The sequence below is a fragment of the Sminthopsis crassicaudata genome, chromosome 4, assembly GCF_048593235.1.
Source record: "Sminthopsis crassicaudata isolate SCR6 chromosome 4, ASM4859323v1, whole genome shotgun sequence".
Taxonomy (NCBI): domain Eukaryota; kingdom Metazoa; phylum Chordata; class Mammalia; order Dasyuromorphia; family Dasyuridae; genus Sminthopsis; species Sminthopsis crassicaudata.
The window spans coordinates 14,198,969-14,215,614 of NC_133620.1; the positions used below are offsets into that span (position 1 = coordinate 14,198,969).

Consider the following 16,646-nt stretch of genomic DNA (forward strand, 5'->3'; position numbering starts at 1 on the left):
TTAACTCAAGAAAAAGCAGCAAAAGGGCAAATTGAGGCAAGAAGGCCAGGAAAGACTAGCCAAGTGTGATCACGTGTGAAGAACACTCGCTTTAGAGGCAGAGGACATTGGTTCAAATTCTGTTTCTGATGTCACCTGTGTGTCACTGAATAAATCACTGGATGTCTCTGAATCACTCATGTAAAATGAAGAATTTTCCAGAATTTCAGGAGAGGAAGGTGATCAATAGTATTAAAGGCAGCGGAAAGGTTAAGAAGAATGAGGATTGAGAAAAAGCCACTGGATTTGCGATTAAGAAACATTGGAATAAACATTGGATAATTTTATGTGACTTATAATTGTAAAGGGTTTAGGAAAAAAGTGGTCCAACCATTCAAGATATTGACTAAACTGTCACTGTCAAGTGACCCCTCTGACCTCGAGACCCTAGTCCTAGGTGTTAGTCCCAAAGATGAAAGAAAAAGGTGCCATTTTTTCCCATTTTTGTGAGGAAAGGGAACAGAATACAAAATAAAAGCTAAAGTAGCAAAAGAAAGAAAAAGGAGAGTCAATGAGAAATCATTCTTAAATATAAGAAAGGAACAGAAGGGAGGCCAGATAACAAGGACAGTATTGAAAGCTACAAGCTGAGCATGTAAAGCTTTGACCTTTTACGAACAATCTGACTTTTCTGTTCTAATGTCTACATGCAAATTTGCCTTCTATCCAGCTCTTAAGTTCGTAATGAAAACTACAATTAATTTAAGTAGTAGGCCATTCAAAGACCTACAAATATTATGTCAGTCTCCATTGATGTCCTGAACAGTTTTACGTACTTATATTTAACTACATAATTATTATCAACCCTATCTGTAGCTAAAGTTATCATTCCTACATGGAAGGAAGCCAAGATAGTCGGGACTCTCAAAGAGTTCCTGTTCTAAGAGAAAAGAGACAATAGACATAGGAGGATTCAGCTGCAAGTCAAATGAGAAAACCAAGTGTTCTCTATTTTTGTCTGCTTCATCTGTGTGTATATGGAGGGAGAAAAGAAGTAGGAAAAGGGGAGCAACAGAGAAGGTGTAGGAGGGAAAGACTGAGGGAGACAGTAAAAGGAAGATGGAACAGAAGAGAGAGAGAAAAGGAGGAGAGATGAGACAGAGACAAGGAGAGATGGAAAGAGGGAAACAGAAGGAAGTGGGGGAAAGAGAGGAGAAAAAAGGAAGAGACATAAAGAGACACAGAAATAGTGATGGAAAGAGGGAGACAAAAGAAAGAAGGAGGGAGAGGAGAGAAAAAGGAAGAGAGATGAAGAGACAGATAAAGAGAGATGGAAAGGGAAATTCAAAAGGGAAAAGGAGGGAGAGAAAGAACAAAAAAGGAGGAGAGATAAAGAGAGAGAGAGATGGAAAGAAAGAGGGGAGAGGGTTATGAGGAGATGATTTTGATGTAAGAAACCATATACAACCATAAACATTTTTAAAAGGTTAAGACATAAAGTAAAAGAGTTAGCAGAAGGCTTCTAGAATGCTGGGGGGAGAGTCTCCATAAAGGATTTGCTGAAGAATACGGACAAGACACTTGCACCAAACAAGATGGGTTGGCAAAGACAGGAGAGAGTTGTACCCACATCAACAAGATGGCAGCTCTGTTGCCAACTCAATAAATGGATCACATTTCACTTGCAATTGTTCATACTACATTCCAAGAAAAAAAAAATCTCTACGCGCAGGGGAGCCAGGGTTGATGTGGAACTTAAAAAAAAACTCAGTTACAAAATCTGGGAATTGTGGGACCTCAATGGCCAGCCAGTCCAAGCATGTCTTTGGGTTGCTTTTCCTCCTCCTGAGCTCACCTCCAGCAGTTCATCTCCAACTTCAACACGTTGAGCGGGGCCACTGGCCCATCAGCATGATGGAAGAAATGTAATGGTGCCCATTGAAGGAGTCAGCTCCACTCCCAGCCTCAGAGTGTGGATCGCAGCAGCTGAGGGAAATCAAATCAGAAAAACACTTAGGTCTCATTCCATGAAACATCTGTCCAAGTATAAAAAGTCATCATTCCCTCGCCCCAAGGGCCCAACAGCAAAGGTGAAAAGAATAACTAGAGAAAATAACCATCAAAATGTGCACTTCCCTGAGATACTTATGGCCATTCTTTAAGAATATCAGATGCTGGGGCAGCTAGGTGGCGCAGTAGATAGAGCACCAGCCTTGAATTCAGGAGGACCCGAGTTCAAATCTGATCTCAGACACTTAACACTTCCTAGCTGTGTGACCCTGGGCAAGTCACTTAACCCCAGCCTCAGAGAAAAAAAAAACTGAATATCAGATGCTGTGGCTCTCTTCAACAATGAGATGATTCAAACCAGTTCCATTTGTTCAGTGATGAAGAGTCAGCTACACCCAGAGAGACGTCTATGGGAACTGAGTGTGGACCACAACATAGCATTCTCTCTCTATTGTTATTTGCTTGCATTTTTGTTTCCCTTCTCAGGTTTTTTCTTTCTTTCTAGATCTGACTTTTCTTTTGCAGCAAGAAAACTGTATTAATATGTATACATATACTGGATTTACCATGTATTTTAACCTATTTAACATGAATGTATGGGACTATTTGCCAACTAGGTGAAGGGGTGGGGAGGAGGGGAAAAATAGGAACAAAAGGTTTTGCAAGGGTCAATTTTGAAAAAATATTTGTAAATAAAATTAATAATTTTTTAAAATAAATATTTTTATATTTTATAAAAATAAAATTTTTAAAAAGAGAAAATATCAGATGCTGGAAACTTCAGGGAGCTTGAGGATAAATCTGAAAATTCTGTTGGGTCTGAATGTCTCAAGTCAGTTCCTTAAGCTTTTTATATCATTTTGAATTCAAATGCAGCAATGTTTTTTGGGGAGAGGCAGTATCATCCAGTGGTTGACAAGACAGCCTTGATTCAAGTCCCCCTCCAACACACAGTAGTTCTGCAGCAACCCACTAAAACATTAACTCCAGATGGATCACTGATCTGCATTGATCAAGTGGATTTCCACACTGGAAGTTCCTCTCAATGGTGAAACTGCAGGACCAGAATTAAAGATGAACAAAATTTGTTCAATCTCATAAACTTATAGGAGATCCAACACATTTGAAATGTGGCAGAGTTCTGCAAACTGCTCGCCTCAAGCCAGAGGAAGCCCTTCTGATAACTTGCAGCCCTTCCAGCAGGGGATGTAGATGTTTGAAGGACAAACTGCAGCTACTTTAATCATATCATCTTCACCATTTTCTCCAGGACACAAAATTTTGTTCATTATTTGATTCTTTTTCTTACCAGACTCCCCCTCCCTCCCTCTTCATTTGCTCTATGGTCCCCTTGTCCCAAGGCCCTGTCATCTGCAGGGCTTAATGCTTTGCATTAAGACCTTGAATGAGTCTCTGCATGAGACTCTGTAGGGCTCACGTTTGTCCCATTACACTTGTATTCAAACAATCCAAACTTCAATTGGTCATCCCCTTGAGTGATCACCAGGAGCCTCTCCTTTGCCACAAATCAGGTGCCAGGTGGGTTGATTCCATCCCTCCCATCTCCTGCTACTATCCTGACAACCTCCCAGACATGACCTTCAGCACTTGTCATGACCTAGACTCTGCCTTTCAAACTGGAAAGAACATTAGAGACAATTAAGGCCAAACCCCTCACTATCAATGAGGACCCTGAGACACAAAGAAGGACATGTCTAGTCCAAGTCCAAGTCTGCCTCCAAGTCCAAGGTTCTATGAACTAATCTCCAAAAGTGGTCAAATAATCTGCCTCAGAATCATGTCTAATAATATCATTCTTCTCAAAAAAAAAAAAAAAAGTCAGAACACAGTGACATAGGGGATAGGGCACTAGAAACTTTTAGATCAAATTCAACTTTAGAAATTTCCTGGGGCAGCTAAGTGGTGCAGTAGATAGAGCACCAGCCCTGAAGTCAGGAGGACCTGAGTTCAAATTTGGTCTCAGACACTTAACACTTCCTAGCTGTGTGGCCTTGGGCAAGTCACTAAATCCCAATTGAAAAAGATGGAAGGAAGGAAGGAAGGAAGGAAGGAAGGAAGAAGGAAGGAAGGAAGGAAGGAAGAAGGAAGGAAGGAAGGAAGGAAGGAAGGAAGGAAGGAAGGAAGGAAGGAAGGAAGGAAGGAGGAAGGAAGGAAGGAAGGAAGGAGGAAGGAAGGAAGAAGGAAGGAAGGAAGGAAGGAAGGAAGGAAGAAGGAAGAAGGAAGGAAGGAAGGAAGGAAGGAGAAGGAAGGAAGGAAGGAAGGAAGGAAGGAAGGAAGGAAGGAAGGAAGAAGGAAGGAAGGAAGAAGGAAGGAAGGAAGGAAGGAAGAAGGAAGGAAGGAAGGAAGGAAGGAAGGAAGGAAGGAGGAAGGAAGGAAGGAAGGAAGGAAGGAAGGAAGGAAGGAAGGAAGGAAGGAAGGAAGGAAGGAAGGAAGGAAGGAAGGAAGGAAGGAAGGAAGGAAGGAAGAAGGAAGGAAGGAAGGAAGGAAGGAAGGAAGAAGGAAGGAAGGAAGGAAGAAGGAAGGAAGGAAGGAAGGAAGGAAGGAAGGAAGGAAGGAAGGAAGGAAGGAAGGAAGGAAGGAAGGAAGGAAGGAAGGAAGGAAGGAAAGGAAGGAAGGAAGGAAGGAAGGAAGGAAGGAAGGAAGGAGGAAGGAGGAAGGAAGGAAGGAGGAAGGAAGGAAGGAAGGAAGGAAGGAAGGAAGGAAGGAAGGAAGGAGGAAGGAAGGAAGGAAGGAAGAAGGAAGGAAGAAGAAGGAAGGAAGGAAGGAAGGAAGGAAGAAGGAAGGAAGGAAGGAAGGAAGGAAGGAAGGAAGGAAGGGAAATTTCAAAGAAAGAAAGAAGGAAGAAAAAAAGAAATTTCATTTCACTAATAATTACTTACCTCTGTCTCAGTTTCCTCAACTGTAAAATAGGAATAGTAATAGTATTTACTCCCAGAGTTGCCACGAGGACTAAATAAAGCAACACATGTAAAACATTCCACAAATCTCTCCCCCTGGCATAGGTGCACCTTGAGGGTAGGGATTGAATTTTTGCCTTTCTTTGTATCCTCAGCACAGAGCCCAGCACACAGTAAGTGCTTAATAAATAAATGCTTGTTAATTTGGTTTTGGCCACCACCCCTCCTCTAGGATTTCCAAATTTCATCCCCATTTCTTATATACATTTTGGTCTTCTTTCTTCCCTGCCCAGTTCAGAGAAATCCAACCACTCCATAAATATTGAGGATGTCAACCACCAGCTAAGGCCCTCTAATACCTCTAACAGTACATCAAACCGAAACAGCCTGGAACACTCAGAGACAATGCATCAGAAATGGCAGAGTAGCCGCTAACGCCTGCCAGCCAGCTCACTTTGCTTGCTGATGGACCACAAGACCATGGGGGAGATGGTGTCAGAGTAGCCCAGGCCAATCCATCACCTGGACCCACAGGCTGGGTGGAAATCTTGCTGACGGTAGGGGGTCCGGCACAAGAAATAACACTAGCATAGAGTCGTCCATCTTCATACGAGACAGCCATCGCAGCGCAAAGAGAAAGAACTCTGCTACTCTCGGCACTTTCTGTCTCAGAGACAGCTCCCTAGCCCCCAGAACCAGAGGAAGGCCAGATCCTGCACCCTGTCTGTCCCCTGACCTGGATCCATGCACCCACCAGCTCCTTCAAGATGGATACTGCTAGATATTCTACTACTAAGGCGTTTCTTAATGTCTTTTGCCTGGGGAACAGAGAGTGACAGAGCATCCAATTTCCTAAACAGTGATCCTTTTTTTGAAGACTGAATTTTATGATGTTAGAGCTTCCATCATTCAATTATAATGCTTCATGACATTTTTGCCAACAAGCATTTATTAAGCACCTACTATATTCTAGGCACTGTGCTAATTTCCAAATACAAAGCAAAATAGTCTTTTATAAGCAAGTCACTTCACTTCTCCTGTGGAAGTCTCATTTTCCTGATCTCTATGCTGAAGAGGCCATATCTCTAAAATAACTTCTTGCTCTAATCCTTGAGGGACTCTTTACTTTAAATATTAAAATTTGATTGATTCCTTTTGTTCTTACAATCTAACCCAGCAAACTGCAAACTTTTCCCAAGCTCAGAGGATTAGTAAGGGAGTCAGAGAGTGAGAGTACAAATCTTCTCCATATTATTGGCTCCCTGTTTGATGTTGGGCGAATCATTGAAAAGCCTCGGTTTCTCCATCTTTTTCATATATTTTTTTTCAATTTCATTTTTCTCTCCCTCTCACTATACAACTGGAAGGGAAAAAAGAAAAGGAAAAATGCTCCCCTTGTAACAAATGTCTTTTAAGTCATGAATATGTGAATTCAAATCCTGCCTCAAACAACACACTCCTTCCCAACCTTTGGCAAATCACTTAATTTGCTTCCTCAGTTTCCCTAATCTTTAAATGGAGATAATAATAGTAGCTATCTCCTAGGATTGTTGTGAGGATCAAATGAGATAGCATTTGTAATAATGATGATGATATAATAACTTTTATATAGAAGTTTATAGATATTTGACCCTCAGTTGGCCCTCACAACAATACTGGGAATTAGCTAGTATAATTTTTTCCCCCATTTTATACATGAATAAACTAAAGCAGATAAAAATGCTAAGTGATTTTCTCAAATTCATACAAGATTTGAATTCACATCTTCCTGATTCCAAGCCCAGCGTTCTATTTGCTGGGCCAGCTATCTGCTTCTTTCCCTCAGGAAGCTCAATATCAATAAAATTGATTGATTCTAGACCTGGGACAGCTCCCAGGTGCTCCTGCCCTTCATCAGAAGATCATCAGTTCAGCTACTCTTCCTGAAATTATATTTCCCAGAGTCACCCTAGCCAATGACCAAGGGAGAAATATCCATCTTTTACAGTGGAGAAGAGGAAAAAGAAGCAGTTGTTCCCTGGAGATTCAAGAAAGAATGGATGAGGATGCAAGGTCTATACACACACACACACACAAACACACACACACACACACACATATTTTTATTTAGCAGCAAAATTCAGCTGCTCAGGGAGCAGAAGAGAGTACCAGGGATGGGACCAGCTTTGGCCAGGGAAGGCGGGGGTCACAGATTAAGAGTTAGAGGGGCCTCAGAGGCCAACTAGTCTGATTCCTTCATCTTATACATGAGGAAACTGAGGCTCAGAGAGATTCAATGAGTTACTCAGTCATAATGTTTAGTATGTGGCAAAGTCAAAACTCAAACACAGATCACTGAGCTGTAATTCCAGCAACCATGCTGATGCATGAGACCTTCAGAGAACAGCATGTTCTCTGGATGTCACCATGGATATGTAAGCAAGTGCTTTGACCAAAGGGTTGAAAGCAATTTGGGCCGATTATTGGAAGGGAGGGAAGGTTGGAGAAGTGTATGGGTATCTGCCACTGAAGAATGGAAATCAGGTGGAGAAATAAATGCTGACCTCCCTCTCACTTCTAGTTTTCCTTACTTGGCTCCTTATCCATGAACCAAGACATCGCCTTCCCTCTCCTCCTATCCTGAATGTTTCTCAATCTCTTAATTGGTCCTAATATGAAACTGAAGACTTTTTAGCATTATTGAATTGTTTGAATGATTCATACTCCTTACTTCTAATTTAAAAGGTGGATGGAAAATGTAAAAATATCCAGAAGCAGAATCTTTCCCATTTCTTCCCAAATATAAATCACTATTTTATGTGGTCCTCATTGGCCATATTTTCCTCCTATCTTGGTCAGCAATACTTAATAGGAAAAAATGATTTTGCCAAGAGCTTTAAAATATGCTATACCAAAGCCAGGTTTATGTGTAAGAAATAGCAAGAAAGCCAGTGTGGCTGGATCACACAGAGTGTGAAAAAGAACAAAGTGTAAGAAAATGGGGGGAAACGAAAGGGCCAAGATGCGGTGGGTTTAAGAGCCAAGCCAAATATTCTACACTTGATTCTGGAGTAAATAGGGAGCCTGGAGTTTGCTCAGTATGAGCATGACATACTTAGCCCTGGGCTTGGCAGCAAACACTGGAGTGGGGGAAGACTTAAGGCAGGCAAACTAACCAGAAGGTTATTACAATAGTGCAGGCAAGAGGTGATGACAGTCTCCCAGGACCAGAGAGAGGTCAGGAAGGTAGAAACGAGACTTGGCCATAGAGTGCATGCCAGGTGGAGGGAGTGCAGGAAAAATAAATGACGACTTGGGCTTCATGACATACAACCTGCTGTTTCAGAGCTTTGATCAAACCACCACACCCTTCTACCTTCACACGCACAAAGCCCCAAAAAGACTGACCCAGAAATGATTTCATTTAACTCCACCTAATTCATTCAGGGCTCTCTAATCACTACTAATCCCCAGGGCCCTAAATGCACCCTAAAGAACACTGACCTCCCCCAAGTATAGATGCTTTTTTTCTCCACAAAACCTAAGACCAGAATCCCACAAACTAGATACTCTGCTACCTTAACCAAAAACTATTCTCACAACTGTAACTATTCATTTATATCAATTCCTCTTGGTTCTTCTTTCTCAAGTACCTTCAGCTTCTCTCTGTTCCTATTTCAGAGGCATTCATCCATAAAAGCTCCATGTTCTCCAACCCACCATTTCTCTATCTCTTTCTAATAAATTTCTCAAAAGTCACTCTTTCATTTCTTTTAGCAATGGTTCCTATCTAGAATAAAAAGGGATGGTAGGGAGGAAAGGAGACAGTTCAGAACTTAAAATGTAACCAAAAAATTGTTTAAAAAAAAAAACTCAACCACAATTAATAGAGGAAAACACTATCACTTGAGAGACAAACAAAGAAAATGTGTGTGTGTGACATATATTGTATCTAGGTTATATTGTAACACATGTAAAATGTATGGGATTGCCTGTCATCTAGGGGAGAGAGTAGAGGGAGGGAGGGGATAATTTGGAAAAATGAATACAAGGGATAATGTTATAAAAAAAAAATTACTCATGCATATATACTGTTAAAAAATTATAATTATAAAATTAAAAAAAAAAAAAAAAGAAAATGTGTGTGTGAGAAACAGAAAGAGACAGAAACAGAGACTAATATCTCTATCCCCTTAAATTCCATTAAGAGATCAAATTCTGATATACTAGAAGACTAGACAGGTTAATAAAGAAATACTAACGAAACTAAAGTACAGCAAACATTAAGATTTGCTATCCCACAGCTTGAAAACAATTAATTTGTGTATTAATTTTGCTGACTGTAAAGGATAGGTCACAAAATGAATATGGTATAAAAAATTCACTAATGAAAATTATATGTAGAGTCATTTCTTGGAGAAATTTTGAGAGAGCAGTTAAAAATCAATCCTGCTACAATAAAAAGAAAACCCTCAAATTCACTAAAATATTTCCAATAGACTAGTACTTTCTTGTGGTAGCAAAGAATTTGAAATCAGGTAGATGCCCGACAATTGGGAATCATAATCTAAGAAGCAACGGTTTATCAATGTGATGGAATCTTCCTACATGAAGAAGAAACAAGGAATATGAGGAATAGAATGAAGCATGGGAAGATTTATATGAACTGAAGCAAAGGGAAATAAATAGAACCAGGAAAACAGTATCCACAATGACTAAAATAATATGAATAGAAAGAACAACAAAACAATTTTCAAAAATGCTATGAAACATAAAGAACAAGGTTAACCCTCCAATGAAGGAACATGAAAGGGGTCTCCCTCCTTTCTGGGTAGAAGCAGAGCACAATGAATGTAGAATAATACAATGACATCAGACTTTTTCATTATGTTGTTTAGTTTTGCTGAACTATATATTTGTCTTTTTCTTTTATTAAGAGATGGCTCTCCAGGAGAATAGGGAAAGGGGATATCAGGACATAAAGGTGATGTGAAAAACAAATGGCATCAATAAAATTGAATTTTCATGAAAATTATGGAAGCAAACATAAAGCAGGATGGCTTTAAAAAAAAACCATACTAAATATAACATATACTTATCAAAAAAACAAGCTGAACATAAAGGAGATTCATGTTTTCAAGCACAGTTCTCTTTTTTTGTTCTTTGTATATGAAAATCTTCAAAATATATATTTTTAAAAAGCCAATCCTGCTGGTAAGAGCAAAAGCATTGGCAATTTACTTAAAAGGGATTTTGATGTAAAGCTGTCCTGAAGCTCCTAACCCAATAACCAAGCACAAAGTTGCTCCTAAGTCCCATTCTAAGTCTTATTCTAAGAAAAAGTTCAGAATGAGTCAGAAATTGTTTTCATCTTTATTTTTGTCATAAAAACTAAAATCAATTTATGCAAGCATCAGAATGTAAAGAAAGTGTTAAATATTTAAATCACTTTATTCCAAATGGCACTGTCCTTTACATCTACATTTAATAATTGGTAGATCAGAGTTGTGATATGCATTTTTATTTTCATAAAATCTTTTATCTTTGTCAAAAATAAAACCTTATTGGATTGTGTGGCATATCCTTTCTTCTCCATTGGTTAACCACTGTTGGAGAAAGCTACCTGAATTACAAACATAATGTCTAGGAGGAAAAAACAACCAGGGAGCTTCTATGGCATGTATCATGTATTCCACAAATAGCTTCACACACACATAAATGGAGAAGATAGCCATATCATGACAGATGCTAAGTAGCAGGAAGCAAACATGTATAGTCAGAAAATAATTAATTTTTAGCATTAATATCTGTTTTATAATGTTCAAACCAATTTCATGTGCAGTATCAAATTCACCCTTTAAAAGAACTCTCTGGGATAGTCAGAGTGTAATAATATTCCTGCTTTGCAGCTAATGAAACTGAGAAGAACTAGAAAGACAATTTATACAAAAACATCAAAATTGGAAAAAAAAAAATTTGGAAAAACTTAGGCATTTTAATCAATATATTGCTGTTTCCTGATAGAAAAATAGCCAGGAGGGGCAGCTAGGTGGCGCAGTGGATAGAGCACCAGCCTTGAATTCAGGAGGACGCGAGTTCAAATCTGGTCTCAGACACTTAACACTTCCTAGCTGTGTGACCCTGGGCAAGTCACTTAACCCCAGCCTAAAAATTAAAAAAAAAAAAAAAAAAAAATAGCCAGGAGAATGAAACATACAATGATAATGCAATGTCCTTTCTCCCTCCCTCCCTCTCTACCTCCCTTCTTCCTTTCCTTCCTTCCTTCCTTCCTTCCTTTCTCTCTTCCTTCCTTCCTTCCTTCCTTCCTTCCTCCCTTCCTTCCTTCCTCCCTTCCTTCCTTCCTTCCTTCCTTCCTTCCTTCCTTCCTTCCTTCCTTCCTTCCTTCCTTCCTTCCTTCCTTCCTTCCTTCCTTCCTTCCCTCCTTCCTTCTTTCCTTCCTTTCTTCTTTCCTTCCTTCCTTCCTTCCTTCCTTCCTTCCTTCCTTCCTTCCTTCCTTCCTTCCTTCCTTCCTTCCTTTCTTTCTTCCTTCCTTCCTTCCTTTCTAGTAGGGGGCATGAGAGAAAAAAATGTATCATAATTGAAAAAGATTAATTAGGAAAAAAATGACTCTCTGAGGCAGTCACAGGAATCCCCATTTTATAGGTGAGAAAATTGAACCTTCAGAGAAGCTCAGTGGACTATAAAAATCATACAGAGAGGTCTTCCATGTTTTTACATCAACTGTTCATTCTACTATTCACACTGATCCACATGAGATCAAGTCCAGTTCTATTACTTCCACTGAGTTCTAACAATATAATTCATTTCTGAAACATTGGCAAAAACCAAAATCTCCATTTGCTACTCCCACTGGTGGTAAAATAAAATTTTCCAAGTTAGAGGGCTTCTTTCAATGGTTTTCCATCCCTGTGGCCTCTGATTCTCTGCTTATAGAGAATAACACAGAATTTACAATCCGGCTAATGTGAGATTACCAAAAGGAAAAACTCAGTGCTTAACTCTGGGTTTTGGTTGCTAGCTACAAAGGCAACCAAAATAATTTTTTAGAAAAGTACCCAACCCCATGACTCAAATTGTGGCTGGCTTTTAGCATGTCAACATCTGGTCCACAATGGATTTATTAGTTAAAATATTTGGAACTTGGCATTAAGTTTCAAATTTCACTAGATGCCAAACAAAACAATTTAAAGAACTATAACAAAACACCCAAGGACAATTCCTATTTAGGGGAGTTGAAGTAGTCATAGTCAAAAATTGAGCTGCTTCCTCTCTTCTGGAAGTCATAGATTCCCATATTATTTACCTGTAATGTTTCTATTTTTTAAAAAAATCTTTTGTTTTGACATTTCCTCTTAATATCTCAGTAAATGCTTAAGACTCTGAAAGGCATACATACATACATAAGTATATAGAGATAAGGCATACATAATAAATATATATGAAACATAAATATTGATTTGTTACTACAAAGTGCTATTGTAATAATTTTGGTAATATACAGGTAAAAATTGTGTTATATTATAGACTATCCAAATCTATGTTGCATACTGAAATCATCATACCAGCATTTTTTATATTAAATCAATTAACAAGTATTTATTAAGTGACTTTTCTGTACTAAGCATTTTGCTAGGCACTAGAAATAGAAACACAAAAATGTCCCTGCCCTCAAGGAGTTTAGAATCTATAAGAAAGAACCAAGAACTGGAAACAATGATGTGGAAATAACAAGCAGGAGGAATTTTGAAAAATATGGGAAAATACTTTTAAATGGTTGAGTGAAACAAGGAGAATCAGAAAAAATAAAATGCAAAATGATTATGAAAACATAAAAAACAAAAATGAAGCAAAAAAAAAAAAAGAATATTTATGTGTCTTTATGTAAATGTTTGTATATTTCACAATTCTTCTAGAGGAACAAGTCTAGAACCCTGCAGAAAAAAGTAGAATAAAGAGGGAACAAAGAAGCCCAACAAATACCAGGTTTTAAACTGTATTACAAAATAGTTATCAACAAAACTATTTCATACTGTGTAAGAATTAGAGAGAATGCTACATGGAACAGATTAGGCATATAATATAATGGAAGCAAATGGGCATAATAGCCAGGTATTTGATAATCCCAAAGATCTCAGCTACTGAGGATAAAATTCAACATATTAAAAAAAATTAATAAAAACTACTGAGAAAAATGAAAAACAATTTGGCAGAAACTACAACTACATCTACATGCCATATCATATACCAAGAAAGACTCCAAATGGATACATGATTTAGAAATAAAAGCTGATATCATAAACAAATAAGATGAGCAATGAAGAAATTGCCTGTCAATATATAGATAAGGAGAGTTCATGACCAAATAAGATAAAAAGGATCACAGAAGTTAATTTTTTTTCTTTTTTTATCACACCAAAATATTTACAAAAACAAAATCAATGTAGTTAAAACCAGAAGTAAAACAAATAAATGGGGTGGGGAGAGAGAATCTCTGCAACATGTTTCTTTAATAATTTTCTTCTTTGTAAGACATATAGGGAATTTAAATTTATAAGAATAAGATACATTCACCAATTGATAAATGCTCAGAGAATATGGAAGAAAAAAAAAAAGGTTTCAGAGGAAGCAATTCATATAATCAAAAGCCATTTGAAAAATGCTCTAAATAACAATAAAGAGAAATGCAATTTATGTGGCTCTACATCACATGTATGGAAATGGCAAAGGTGACAAAATCAGAATGTATAAATACTGGATGAAATACAAACACATATATTGATATATTTCTAATGGAACTATGAATTGATCCAACCATGCTTTATTCAATGTCACCTACTTTTAGGCCTAGTGACACCAATATTAGTTCCTTATCTCCCAAAGATTAAAGCAAAAATAAAAGGAACCCTATGTACAAAAACATTTAAAGAAGGTTTTTTTTGTTTTTTGTTTTTTTTTTTTTAATTTTGGCTTTTTTGCAAAGGCAAAGAGGAAAATTAAAGGGATGCCTAATATTGTGAAATGATATAAAAATGATGAAGGATGTTGCTTCAGAAAAATCTAGGAGGATTTATAACTTGATGCAGGGATAGGCATTTATGACTTGATGTAGAATGAAGTGAGCAGAACCAAAAGAAGAATATACACAGTGACAACCCAGTGGAAAACAAACAATATTCAAAGACTTTATTGCTCTGATCAACCCCAATTCCAGAAGTTTTGTGACAAAATATCATTTCTACTTCCTGATAGAAAGATGGTGGAATGTGATGCATATGAGGGTGTACTAAAGAGTTGTTTTAAATTTCATTTCTAATTACCAGTGAATTAGAGCATTTTTTCACATAATTTTTCATTGCATGTATTTCTTTCTCTGAAAAATGATTTTCATATTCTTTGACTATCAATTGAGGAATGGCTCTTATTTTTATAAATTTATATCATTATATCTTATCCGTTTTAATTGACTATATGTAATCCCTATTTGGGTTTTTTCCTCATTTGGAGAAGTAGAAGACAGGTGGAAAGATAAAGGGGATAAAAGATAGATTTTCAATAACTGAAATAAAATTTAGCTTAAAAAACTCAATTGTATTTTTAAAAGAAAAAAGATGATTTCAAGAGAACCAATAATGAAACCTATCTCCTTTATTTAAGGAACTTTATATAAGTAGGGAATTATTTCAGATTTTTTTGCCAATGCTATCCAATGAAGTCACAAATTTCGGATCTAAAGCAGGAAAGGAGGAAAATAGCCATATCCAGAAATAACTAATTTAAAAACAATTGTTAGTCATAGAACTTGCTTTTAAAAATATATCAACAAGCACTTATTAAACACCAACACTTTGTACAAGGCCCTATAATAAGCACTTAGAATAGAAAGAAATGAAAAAAAAAAAAACAGTGCCTGCCCTCAACAAGCTGACATACTAATGAGAGAGATATGTAAATACAAAGTTTATGATAGATACAGGTGAAACTGCAGATATGGCAGACAAAAGAGAACTGGGAAAATTAGAATAAGGAAATATATCATAACATATCACATCAGCAGGGGTTCTCTCAATACTTTAGGAGCAGTTTTAAAGATTCAAAATTATTTTAAAAAATAAATAGTGCTTACCTTTGAAAATTTCTGTAACTCAGCATCATCAATGATCTGTGTATCCAAAATGACAACCTGAAGAATTTAGGAATTAAGAAATGTTAAATACTTGTAAGAATTTTTTAAATGTTAATTTTAAATACTTGTAAGAACAAAACCAAACCAAACATATTTATTTCTTATTTCAAGCTATCTGACCAAATATCCCAGGAAGTTTCCATTTCCTTGGGACGCCAACTGAGCTAGTTAATTGCCTTATATGTGGTCAATATCTCTGAAAGAACTCAGTATTTCCCAAATGCCAGAAATGACAAAAAGCCAATGAGTCCTCAAAAGGGTAATGTCTATTTATTCTTTTCTTTTTTCTTTTTCTTTTTTTTTTTAAACCCCCAGGAAGTTTAAAGTAGGAGATATCTTAGAGACCCTCTAGTCCATGGATTCTTACCTGGGGTTCCAAAACTTTTTAAAATAAAGGTATTTCAGTATGATTTTTCCTTTGTAAGACTGTATTATTTGATGCATTTAAAAACATAATTCTACACTGTTGATTAGAGAAATGCAAAATAACACAACTCTGAGGTAACACTTCACACACTTCTCAGATTGCCTAAGATGACAGGAAAAGATAATGATAAATGATGGAAGAGATGTGGGGAAACTGGGGCATTGATACATTATTGGTAGAGTATGTGAAATGATCCAACCATTTTGGAGAGCAATATGGAACTCTATCCAAAGGGCTATCAAACTGTGCATACCCTTTGTTCCAGCAATGTTTCTACTGGGCTAAAGTAGTTTGGGCTAACCCAAAAAGATCATTAAAAAAAGGGAAAGGACCCACATGTGCAAAAATTTTTATGGCAGTGGCAAGAAACTAGAAACTGAATGGATGCCCATCAGTTGAGGAACAGCTGAATAAGTTATGGTAGATAGATGTCATTGAATATTATTGTTCTATAAAAAAGAATCAACAAGGAGCAACTACAGGGGCACAGTGGACAGAGCACCAACCCTGAAGCCAGGAGGAACCTAAGTTCAAATCTGACCTCAGACACTAAATACTTCCTAGCTGTGTGACCCTGGGCAAGTCACTTAACCCCAGTTGCCACAGGGGGGGAAAAAAAAAAAATCAGGAGGATGATTTCAAAAAAGCTTGGAGAAATTTACATGAATTGATGCTGAGTAAAGTGGGTAGGACCAAGAGAACCTTGTATACAGCAACAGCAAGATTATGTGATGATCAGCTCTAATGGACTTGGCTCTTTTCAACAATGAGATGATTCAGGCCACTTCCAACAGACTTGTGAAAACAAGAGCCATCTGCACCCAGAGAGAGGATTGTGGGAACTGAATGTAGATCACAACATAGTATTTTTACCTTTTTTGTTATTATTGTTTGCTTGTTTTTTTCTTTCAAATTTTTTCCCTTTTGATTTGATTTTTCTTATATAGCATGATAAATATGGAAATATGTTTAGAAGAATTGCACATGTTTAACCTATATTGGATTACTTGCTGTCTAGAGCAGGGGAGAAAGAAGGGAGAAAAATTTGGAATACAAAGTTTTGCAAGGATGAATGTTGAAAATTATCTTTATTAAAAAAAAAGAAAAGAAAAGAAAATTATCTTTATGT

The 16,646-nt window shown here is 37.2% G+C and overlaps 1 protein-coding gene across 1 annotated transcript in view; it reads right to left on the minus strand.

Moving 5' to 3' along the window:
* The window catches only part of PATJ (PATJ crumbs cell polarity complex component), a 335,316-nt gene that overhangs the window by 261,217 nt on the left and 57,453 nt on the right, over nt 1-16,646 (minus strand). Inside the window, 6 exon segments of the mRNA XM_074265778.1 lie at nt 1,835-1,851; nt 1,854-1,889; nt 1,892-1,930; nt 1,933-1,965; nt 6,564-6,573; nt 15,031-15,087. Coding sequence (XP_074121879.1) covers nt 1,835-1,851; nt 1,854-1,889; nt 1,892-1,930; nt 1,933-1,965; nt 6,564-6,573; nt 15,031-15,087 — 192 coding nt within the window.